Genomic DNA, 11687 nt, shown 5'->3' with positions numbered 1-11687 from the left:
AAGAGAAGTGATTTTTTTTTTTTTTTTGATAGTATGAATGGGATCTGCTTTTCAATAGAACACTTTCTATCTTGATGGGCTTTTATTTTGAGACCAGTATGAAAGAACTGTTCAGGGATAAATCCCTGACTACGCTGGCAGCTCCTTACCAATACCCAGCATTTCTGGGTTAGAAGAGAACAGTGACAACAACAGAACATAAAAGGAGTAAAACGACTTTCCATGTGAAATTATGGGTGAATTTTTAAGTAATTGAATTATCCATTCATGCTCTTTAAACTGCTTTTGGGGTTTTTAGTTCCAGAATTACTTTGAACCTACTGGATTACAAATAATGGTCAGGGAATAAAGACAGAAGTTGGGTTATGTTGGGTATGCCATTAAGTGCTAAGTGCTTTTAGTCACTTTGAAAAGTAAGTCGAGGCTATCATATGAATAATTTATTTGCTGTAAATATACTCTTGGTCATCTTAAAACTGTTCAATAGTGAAAGCATGGAAGAATTTTAGCTGGGGAAGATCTTCCTGGAGAGGCTGAGCTTCCAGCACTGTGCTCTGAGGAGGTTTTCAGAACAAATCCTGCTCTGGCTGTCTGGTGGTTAATGCACAGGATACGAGCTTCCCGGAACCAAATTCCTCTTCTCCTCAGTAGGGCTCAAAACTTGCATTTCCTACTGGAGCTCTGACACTTCTGGTGATGCTGTGCTTTGCAGAGGGCTCCTGCTGCTCTTTTGCTGACAGCTGTGGCACATCCCAGCCACTGCCTGGATGAGTTGTCTGCAGACTTAGCTTGCTCCCTTAGTGAAACAACAGGGTAGTAAATTGTTCTGTGCAACGTGGAAGAGCTTTGGAGGGAGAGATGGAGGCAAGAATACTTGTTACCATGAAAAGAAGAGAAATTAGATACTCCAACTGAAGCAGAGGAAGAACTTTTCTTGTAATGTTCCCCACCTATGATGCATGCATGCTGCCTTCGATTCTGAGACTAGAAGCTATGTCTTGTACTCTGCTTTTCTTAAAAATACCAAAAGCAGCTACTGATATTTTTCAGGATATTATTGAAAAGCTAGCAGATTCATCTTTTTTTTTTTTTTTTTTTATTATTATTATTATTTTAATTATGAAGAAGTAATCTTTTTCCCAAGTTTTTCTTACAATGCTACTTCCTATTCCTGGAAGAAAAAGCTAGAGGTCATAGCACTTCTGGTTTGTTTCTTTATTGGGGTGATCTGAAGATCACTTATGTTCACACAAATCAAAGGGATAGTCAAAAAACCCTGCATAACAGCTACTTAGTTTGCAGAGAGTATGTCAGATGTGACCTTTCAGGTAACACAGTAGCTGTGCGTTGTCCAAGCAGCAACAGCCTTCGTTTTCAGCTGCCCGTGACGTCCGTCCATTGTACACCAGTTTACCAGAATAATCCTCTGTTCACCAAGCATGCAGAAGGTATAGCAGGTCAGCTGAGCAGAAGAGGCTTCAGTTCGTGTAACAAATTATAGACTGAACTATAAATAGAGGCAGGAATAATTCAATATGTTCCTAAAAGGGATGAACCTTGCTGGAGGCTAGGAAAAAAAAATCAGTGATTGCTGAGTTCTGATGGAGCATGTGAGACTTCAAAAACAAGGATGTTATTGTTAGTCTTTCTTACATCTGATGTGGTAAGTGAACCAGAATATAGAAAATAAAGAATCCACCCCCTTCTCCTCCCTAACATGCAGTGGAAAATTGGACATTATTTGTTGCTGCCCTTTATGGAAAGCCAGGTGATGTTCTGAGGATTGTACAAAATTAGCAACTAATGACAGTTTTCATCTGAAAACGGACTGGAAGAATGCACCAGTTTCCCAAACCCACTTTTTGAAGAGTGGAAACAGGTTGCAAGAACAATTCCTGCCTCTTGTTTTCTGCCTTCACTTGAAGGATGAGGTGGTTAACACTAGAGGAACAAGTCACTAAAGGAAAAGAACAGCCTGTGTCTTACAGGATTCACTTCACTTTGTGCTCCTGTGGTGTCTGTGCGGTCAGCCTGCGCCTGAAATCAGTGTTGTTTTGAAACAGCACTGAAGGGAGCATTGCTGCAACAAAAAAATCAACAGAAATAATAATTGTAGGGTTAGAGATTATAACTGTAGTGCTGGCTTGGGTTTGGAAAATGGCATACTTGAGAGAGGGAGGAGAGAAAGTAGTGGTGTCACAGGTAGGTGTTACAAAGAATGGGACTTCAGAGAGCCCTTCTGTAATGACCCTTCACAACATACAGCTAAAATAGCTTTGGCTTGGAGAAATCTGTTTGTACTTTACATATACCGTAAATGAATCCGTAGATTTGATTACAGTATCCCAAGCTGTCATATTCCTAATTGCAAAATGCAGTTTTCTTTTAGTTCGCTTTTGCAGAGGTGCCCCAGGGCTGCTTCCTTAATTTTTCCCTTCATAACTCTGCAAGGAGAATTATGAGAAAACATTCGCACACTGATGTGTGTGTGCACGAGATGCTTCAGTTTACATCTTCCCCTAACATTTATTGCAGACGAATATTAAATATGCAGAGGTGGGGGCTCTGGGGGCTTCATCCTGCTTTCCCATTAGGAATTCTGTGCCTAGGAGGAGGGCAGCAACGTGTGACCACGAGCAACTGGAGAAGACTGAACGAGGAAAATGCCAGTCTCTCCCCTATTTGAATAACGATTTATAGGTAATGAAAGCCAACATAATGGAAATGAACCCGAGTACAACTCCGTGCAGGCTCCTTGATTCCTGCCTGAATATTTAGGCGTCTGTTCAGTGCAGTCATCTCGATTCTTACTGACACCAGCCTCTGAAAGGTGGCACTGTCCTCATGTCTTTGTTCTGACAAATAGCAATCACACACAGCTTGCTGCTCCCCCACAGTCACTTCTCATGCACGGAGTGTCACAGAGCAGCAAAGTTTGTGTCTCTGTGTCATGTTTCTCTAGCTTATGCTTTTATTTCCTATTTGTATTCTGCTGCTTAATAGTCCAGAGCACGATCAGCTACCTCAGATATTGAATCTTTCCTGTCTTAGTATGATCATAACTTTCAGGAAAGATTAAATAAAACCGTTATATTCCCATCTGAGTATTGCCACCAAAGTATTGCTGTCTTTCACTGTCTACCTTCATCTAGCTGTGACTGAAGTTGCCTAAATTGAGAGGGAAAGGAAAAAGAGAAACAATCAGGGTAGCTGGCAATTTCCAGCTGTTCTGGCATTCACACAGAATATAATAATCAAGTCTCCACTTAGTCTGGAGTCTGAACACCGAGCCGTAATGAAGAACCCTCTTCGCACTCCTCAGATTATTTTTTTTGAATGAGATTTAGCAACTCTTGTCTTTGCACTTCTTCCTTTTATGCAATCGACAGAAGCTGAAGAACCTCTAAAGGCAGCAGCCTTTATAAATACACTTTCTTTTCATTATAAATATACTTTCTTGTGGGACTTCAGATTTTAATTCTCGTGCCTCTCATCGCTGATTCTCTTTGAGGTGGCAAAGTCCCTTTGCGTCACGTGCAGCTCTTCCTGACATACCCGAGAGCTTGCTTTTTGAAAGCTGGCCTTCTATCTGGCAGCAGCTAGACTGCCAGTCTCTGCTCTTAGACCTGTGCTGTGTGATAGTGGCCTCGTTTCTTGGCCAGGAGCCGGGTGGATGGATGAACTTGGAAGACTGGGGCAGGGGAAGAAAGGGCAGGCTGTAAGTTTCCTTTTTTGATATATATTTTTTTCATAGAGTTCACTTTGAATAGTGGGTATTTTGGACTTCGTTATTTGAGAAGATGGCTGAGATTTATTTGGGATATTCCACATCTAATGGGCTTTTTTTTTCTTCTTTGTAAGCTTTTTAAAATTCATTCCATATAGGCTCATTTCACTATGGGAAAATGCAATGTGCAGGAGGTCCTATCGCTTCTGGCACGAGAATCTCCTTTTGAATTCACAGGTGATAGGTTCCCTCCACGTGTGTGTGTCCTGTCTGCTACAAAATCAACACTATTAGTAATAATTGCAAGAGTTTATAACAACTCTGTCTTGCTGAACGTGGCACGGAATTTGACCCTATATTTTAAAGTTGTGTTTATCTGATTCTATCTCCTGAGGATGTCTTTTTTTCCCCATAAGGTCCTATGCTGATGGAAACATCCCAGATGCCATAACACCATTCTGTGGATGATGCCTGTTTTCATACCACAGTTATCTGAATTATAAGCTCATCTGCTTGAATCTTCCTTAGAGCTACTATCTTAAGAAAGCCTGACTTTTAATGAGTTCGTTGAAGATTGACTGATTACTTTCTCTTTTGCCTCTGTGGAGATTAAGGAAAGTAACTTGCTGAGTTTTCTACTTATTTTAATGGTTACTTTAGGGAGAGCTGAAGAATTGATTAGGGGTCTGCAAGAATACAAATCCAACCCAGCAGTTTTCAACATAAGTTAAATTTATATGTGGAAATAAGAGACAGCAGAGGGCAGTAGTATGGTACGTATGGGAAAGAAGTTCAATTGGCTAATAATCAGGTTGCTCCTTTGTATATTCTTTAACTGTTTGGTGACTGAATTGTTATCAAAAATGAATTTTGCTCTGAAGCACATGTTTCCCCCAGCCCTGAGATGCAGCACATGGTCGTTTGCCATTCCATGGAAACAAGCATTAACAATTTTCTACATTATTGCTTGTGCAATGGAGCCTAAGCCATGAAAGAGCCTCTTCTTGAGTTACATTTCTCTGGTCCATCCGGCAGACAGCGAAAGTTCCTGATCTGGCGTTCTGCTGAGCCTGTAGCCAGGATCTTGTAACGTGTTGGGCTGACTGAGAGCTTGCTGCTTTGTCTAACTAAAAGAACAGGCTGAACAGCAGAGTCGACTGGATACAGATCTGAAATGGATTGTAAAAAGCTCTGAATGTTAGTTAGGTTTATTCTACCAGGTAGTGCACTGTTTCTGATCCCAGCAACTGAAAATACTTCCTCGCTTTCTGATTGTTCACAGAATTATAGTGGGACGTTGGACCTGCCAGTGTCTGTGTGCTTTCCACTCCTTTTAAAGTTACATTTTCTAACTCATTTTTCAAACTTTTCTTTTAAAAGTACTTCCAGTGGTCTCTATCTCGGTTTTTACTTGCTACTTCAAGAACTCAAAGTGTTTGGTTGTTCCAGCCTGAGAAATCCAGAAAATGGGAAAACCAAAAAGTCAGCTGAAAAACTGACTGTGCTCTTTCAGCTTTGTCTCCTAAAAAAAAGAAAATCCACAGTTTGGGTGGTTTGAATTTGTTTAACACTATTTCAGTAAGAAACTAGTATCACCACGGCTTCTTTTTGGCCTCTAATGCCCACCTTAGCCTTCTCTAAAAATATTCATTTAGAACAAGAATCATCTGGAGAATTTCTTCTTTTCAGCCTATTCTGTTCACCAGCAAGTTCTCAGTTGTTGGAGGCATTTGGTAATGAGTTACACAACGATAATGGACTTGGGGACAATGCTTGTTATCAAGATACACTGTTGTTGTACTGTGGGTCTAAGGAGCACAGCTAGATGGCGTTGGGGACTTGCAACGCTGCTGCTTCCTTTCATGTTAGCAGATAAGGTTGGCAAATTTGGCTCGTCCTGGTTTCCAACAGACAGGCTAATCTCTCTGCAGAATGACACCACTGCAATTGGTGTTGCTGAGCTTTCAAAAGACTGAATTATCCTCTCACAGGCAGTTATCCTTGTGTCTGGGTTGACAAATGCTGAAATTCCCAATGAAGTCTGGATACACATCTGTAGGAGCGTGCTTTGTAGCACTGTGGCTTATTCTTTTTCCTTGCAGGAAACTGCTGCTTAAACAATTTTAATAGCAATAAAGCATCAAAGCCTCCTCAAAAAGCTCATACCTCACAACATTTTCTGTGTGGATGGCCTCCAGGATTGCTGTAGCGTCTTTTACGATAAAAAAGGGATGGAGAAAACAGTCGTAACCCTTCTAGGTTGTGTTTCCCTTGGAGAACCATCAAAAGACCTGTGGAAGAGGGAGGCATTCTAAAATCCAGACAGGGATCCTTTCTGGCCTTAAAAACACTGTCAAAGATCTGATATATCTCAAACTATGTGAGGTTTATACACATGCTGCAGTTCGTGGGTCATTAATCTTTCTGAACTGGAGACATGAAATATGAGAGAGAAAAAAAGACCTGTTCATCGGGGGGGGTTGTCTTTTAAAGTATTTCTTAGGCTACAAACGTAACTCTACTAACTGTTTAAAGGACGTGATGGCTTTGTCATTTGAAATTTAAGTTCTAACTTGCAGGTTAAGTAAAAGAATGGTTCATTTGGGGAGGGGTTCTGCGTGTTTTGTCCTTTTAAAGAATCTGGTTGTCACTGTGCCGCTAGAAAAATAATGGCAAAAGCAGAGAGCAGAGCTTCAGAAAGGTTCTTTCCCTTTGTTAGAGTTGTCTGTTTTTTTGATAAAGATGCTAACTTTTATTTTTTGAGAGTTCCTAATGCCCCATCGGTCCGAGGCTTTGCTTGCCTCGGGTCTCTCCTGGCTGCACGAAGCCAAGACTTAAGAGAGCTAGCCTGTCTTTCTCTGTTTAGAGGATCTTCGTGCTCCTAAGTGCTGCAGCAAAAAGAACTGTAATTGGAAGAGAAGCAGGGAAGACAGTTGTCAGTGCTGCTGATTTTTCAAATAAGCCCAGTGAGAACCAAACCACTGAATCAGAGTAGAGGAGCCGTGACATGTCAGAGGCAAGACTGACACGAGATAGATAGTTTATATAACTACTCCACTTCGCCAGGTACTGAGTCGTCCCCTTCTGACCCTCAGGAAGGGGAAATTTTAATTTTATATTTCAGTGCCAAGAGTTGTGCTCTGTGCAGTGTTGTTAGGTCACCCCATAGTCTTTTCTGTAGTCTTAGAAACTATAGCTGGTATGTACATTTATTTCTTTATTTATTTTTGTGCAAATATGTTTTAATACGCATTCAGGAAAAAAACTCATTATCTTAGAAATATGGTCTGAACTCTTTAGCTTGCACTTGCCGTATTTCCAGCAAGCTCATGTTCGTGGCATGCATGCATACATTTCAGCACGCTGTTGTGGTTCTGCAAGAATTTGAAAATCTGTAATGTTTTTTTTTTTTTTTTTTTTTTTTTAACTGTTAATTTTTGGAGCTTTGTGATGCTGCTGATTGCCTTTCACCGTTCCCATTTATAGCTGATAATTACAATGAGTTATTTGTGGCTTGTCCTGAAACCCTTGTGTTGAGAAAAAAGAAAAAAGGAAAGTGTAAATTACCAAATTTGCAGTTGTCTTCCCAATATTTTTAGAGTAAGCTTAGCACAGCAGAGGTGATACAGTTTTGGTAGACCTGTCTACGTGCTGTCCTGACTTGTCAGCATCACCTGTGTGGATGATGCCTTGGCATCCATTTTGTTCCCTGTTCCTCTGCCGATCCCATCAACAGAGGTTCCAGATGGTGTCTCTACACACTTCCAGCCTCTCAAAAAAAATTGTTCCAGTCTCATCCTCAGCAGGTTGTCCGTTCGCCAGGAGAACTGACATAATACGCTTTTTTCTCTTTAGCATGTTATGTGTCACTGTTCTTTTTGTTCAGAACTTTGTAGATTGTGCTGCATTCATGTTTTCTTTTTCTTTTTACAGTTCCACAGGAGAATTTATAAAGGGATCCCATTGCAGTTCAGAGGGCAAGTTTGGTCTTTGCTACTTGATGTCCCTAAAATGAAAAAAGAAATGAAAGACTTCTACAATGTGAGTTAGAAACATTTCCACTTACTATTATCATTAACTTAAGAATATCAGGTACTATATCTACAGGTTTTATTAAGCTTTTTTATTATGCAGTGTTTAAAAAAACCACATTTAGCTAGGAAAAAGGCTGTGGATTGGAAAGCACCTTACCAGCTTATTTTTTGGTTCTGTACTGCATGTAATTTATTTGATTTTCTTTCCATTTCCTTTCCCGTCCTCAAATCCTTGCAAAAGCCTTCCTAAAAGTAAAGCAAAACAGAATAAGGCAAAATCCTGCTCCCAATAAGAAGGTACAAACCTCTGAAACTACAGCTCTCCTTTGAGAAATTTCTATTAAGCAAGCAGCGCCTTTGCTGAATATCAATCAGGAAGAGGAGTTGCGGTATCCTGAAGGGGTGTGTGTTGGTGCCTTCTTCATCTGGTCAGAGCCAGGAGGGTCTCTGACAGAGCAAGCTGTCTACCTTTCTGCCACCTTGTCTCTAAGTGAAGCACGGAGAGCCCTTAAAAAGCACCATCCGCTTAGTTCAGTGGTATTCTTAGAGGCGTGACTGATGACAGGACGTTAACCCTACCGAATGCTGCAGGCACAAATTGACCACCTAACCTATTCCTAATTAAAATGTGAAGAAAAACCTATATGTTAACCCTCAGCCCCCACCCTCACGCTGGGTAGCAGTTAAAATCACCTTTGAATTATTCTGGTTATGTTCCTCTAAACTTTTCTCCTCTATCTCTACTTTTTTTCTGATTGCCATCTGAGCTAAGCTTCAGGCTCCAAACTGCAGAGTGAGGTTGATGTGTAGGGGGTAGTAGGGCAGAAGGGGAACTGAATTTTAAATATTCTGTCTTTTCCTCTCAGTTTGTCTCTGTGCTAAGGGATTATAAGAGAGTTTAGCTGAACAGAAAGGTAATTTAGTATTGTAGAGCATTTGTTTCTTAAAAGGCAGCAAACATTTAAATTCCTGTGGGGGGAAAAATTCAAATTCCAGAGTTTCAAGGAAACACATTGCTGGGTTTGGCTCTTGGTAATTTTTTGTAGCACTCTTTAGGAGCTGAGACTCTGGGTCTGAGCATAAAAGGGATCTTGTAAGGTCATGAAAGAAGATTGATGTTATCGCAATTTTGGTCTCTGTGATCTTCCTTTCGAATTATTTCTTGCTCCTTAGTCTGATGGGCTGCTCTTTCCGACTGGTATATTTTGTTTAACTTCATAAGCAAGACTAGAGGCAAAAAGGGATAAAAGGGATAAAATGGAGTTCATGCTGAGTAATGTAGTTGTGGGAAAGAATAGCGAATATAACTAGAAGCATTTAAAAATATGTTAATTCATCTTCAGAGATTATTAATGCCATTTAGTGCTAAGTGCAAAACAAAAAATGTCTTTGTAGACTTTCTTCCATCATTATCCTAGCTTGTTTATTTGTGATAAGCTCATTTAACTGCTGTCTGCTTTTCCCATTTCCTTAAGTGATATTAACACTCCTCGTTACAGTTCTCACATACAAATTTCACACCTTAAAGTTAGAAGGAAGCTGCACGCTTTTGCTGTAGGTCAGACAGCTTTTTACAGTTCTCAGTGCAGGGTAGTCACTCACCAATTCTTAATCTTTTGCCCTTTCTGTTTCTCAAACTTTGGGTGCCCACACTAGAGCCTCCCATCATAGCAAGGGTGCTTCTTTTTCTGCAATTCCAACAAATCGTAGGCTCTGGGTCTTTATACCATCTTAAAACTGTAAATTTTCTGTTCTCTACTTCTTTTCTGTCTGGGGGACAAATCATTCTGGATGTTAGTGCTTTAAATTATACTGAAAGGTGCATGAAATTGAGACTGTGATTTGTGTTATGTTGGTTAGTGGCTGCTGCCAATTGATTCCTTGATTTACAGGTAATTCCTTGTTTGCCTAAAGCTGCTGATGGTATTCAACAGACTGAATGGCTGTTATTGTTGTATGCTTGTCCCTTTATTTTTCTTATTTTTGTCTTTAAATTTCATTTGTTTTCTTGCAACTAGAAGCTGTGGAGTTCTGCCTTATGAATGATTATCCCTGGTATTCTGTAAAAATGCCTTTTCTGACATAACGTTTTGACCATACCATGTTGAAGCGAGCTAGAAATGTCTCACAAACTCGACTTTTGGGTACAGAAGTAAGAATGAATGAATGTCAAAAGAAAATTACCATAGGTGTAAAAAAAGATGACAGTTCAACCTGTGCAGGCTTCCTAATGTATTCAAGTACAAAATTGGATTTAATTGTAAAACATTAAAGCAAGTGCTGAGTAGAGCTGTTCTACCACTAGGTTGGTTAGAACATAAAGACAGAGGGGATGACTAGAGAAGTGTTTTACTTCTGTGCTGTGTGAATGTGATAGACTCTACAGAATTCATGTATTTATATGCGTGTTTTGGATATTGTTGTCTTCAGAGTTGCCATTCTATATTAAACATTTGAAATCACGAGATGACAAATACTTCAGTATAGCTGTACAGTCAGGCAGGTTTCTGCTATTTTAGAGCTTGCAATTTTAATCTTCTGTTCTGTACCGTTCTCCTAGGAATTGAAGTGTCAAGCACGAGGGTCTTCACCAGACATTAGGCAAATTGATCTTGATGTAAATCGAACATACAGGGATCATATCATGTTTCGAGACAGATATGGTGTTAAGTAAGTAAATTAAATGTTTTGTTTTGTCTTACGGTTCATTTCTGATCTGCCTCTAACTTCTTTGATCTGTCCGAGAATGTTGAATGTAAACTCCAGACTTTCAAAGCAGAGTTGTCTGTGTAATGATGTAATTAATCAGCATTATTACTGCAAAACCAGATAGTCACTTCCAACCAACCAGTATTTTTGTATTATGATGTAGTCAGTATTATTCCAAAGAAAGACATTTCTAAACGGATTGTTACATGTTAAAAAGCAAAAAAACTGTTAGAAGGAATGGAAATGCCAATCTAATAAATTCAGATGTATTACACAATCATTTTACTTAACTGTGTATTTTTAAAAACAAAATATTTTTTTACATCTGATATCTTTTGTCTTCTCAGAGACTTTAGCTTTCCTTTGTATTTTACATCCCTCCTTTCTTACTTTCTATCTCAGAACCAAACAAAGCAATATTTTAGATGCGAGCATTTAATTATTTACAAATGTAAGCCTTAATGCTTTTGAATGTCTTCAAAATGTTGTTATTCCTACTGTCATTGGATGAGGAATATTAGGCAGCTGTCATCACTAAAAATGCTTAATAGTGAACTGAGTAGCAATACAAACATCAGCATTGTTGCTAGCATGCCACATCAGCACCCTGCTGAGATGAAGAGGGTATTTCTTTCCCTTCTGCGACTGTGTTAGTTCACTTTAATCTCTTTTTCTTTCCAAGGCACATTCTACAGTAGTCTGCTATTTTCAAAAAGGCAATACTCAAAGAGTTATGGGCTTTAATGTGATAATAAAAGAAACATTTTCTTATATTATTCTTCCAGGTATTTTGCAGACAAATTCTAAGCAAGCATGGGAAATTTCTGCAATGGCTGCAGCACAGGATGGAGTACAAAGTAGAAATTCCCAAGCTGAGAGCACTATTCTGTGCAGACCCTGTAGTTTTGATATGTTTCTGCAGTGCTATCTATACTTGAGCTGACATGCCTTGCCTCTCAGTAGTACCGACACAATGACTAACAAAAACGGCTGTCGTGCTTCTGGGCCTCAGTTAGTTTTTATGGACACATTTTAGGTTTAAGCAGAAGCTCACTACCCCATCAGTTTGGGGTTAACAGAGGCAGAGCCAGCTCCAGTCCCTATGGCTGTGTTGTAAGCGTGTCCTCAGAGTCCACAAAAAAGCCTTTGGCTGCACGAGGCAATTTCACACTTGGAATAGATCTTGGAATTACTGTACATGTATTATGCATTTCTAG

General features: G+C 39.6%; 1 protein-coding gene across 9 annotated transcripts in view; it reads left to right on the top strand.

The window, feature by feature from the left end:
* USP6NL (USP6 N-terminal like) overlaps positions 1-11687 on the top strand; it is a 118286-nt gene that overhangs the window by 80728 nt on the left and 25871 nt on the right. For all 9 annotated transcript variants that reach the window (XM_027460736.3, XM_072044299.1, XM_021270915.4 and 6 more), the window contains 2 exons: positions 7661-7768; positions 10322-10431. In XM_027460736.3, the coding sequence (XP_027316537.1) occupies positions 7661-7768; positions 10322-10431 (218 nt within the window). The remainder of the gene's footprint in view (positions 1-7660; positions 7769-10321; positions 10432-11687) is intronic.

This window comes from Anas platyrhynchos, chromosome 1 (genome assembly GCF_047663525.1).
Source record: "Anas platyrhynchos isolate ZD024472 breed Pekin duck chromosome 1, IASCAAS_PekinDuck_T2T, whole genome shotgun sequence".
In the NCBI taxonomy this organism is placed as follows: domain Eukaryota; kingdom Metazoa; phylum Chordata; class Aves; order Anseriformes; family Anatidae; genus Anas; species Anas platyrhynchos.
This window is presented reverse-complemented; position numbering and strand designations above follow the sequence as displayed.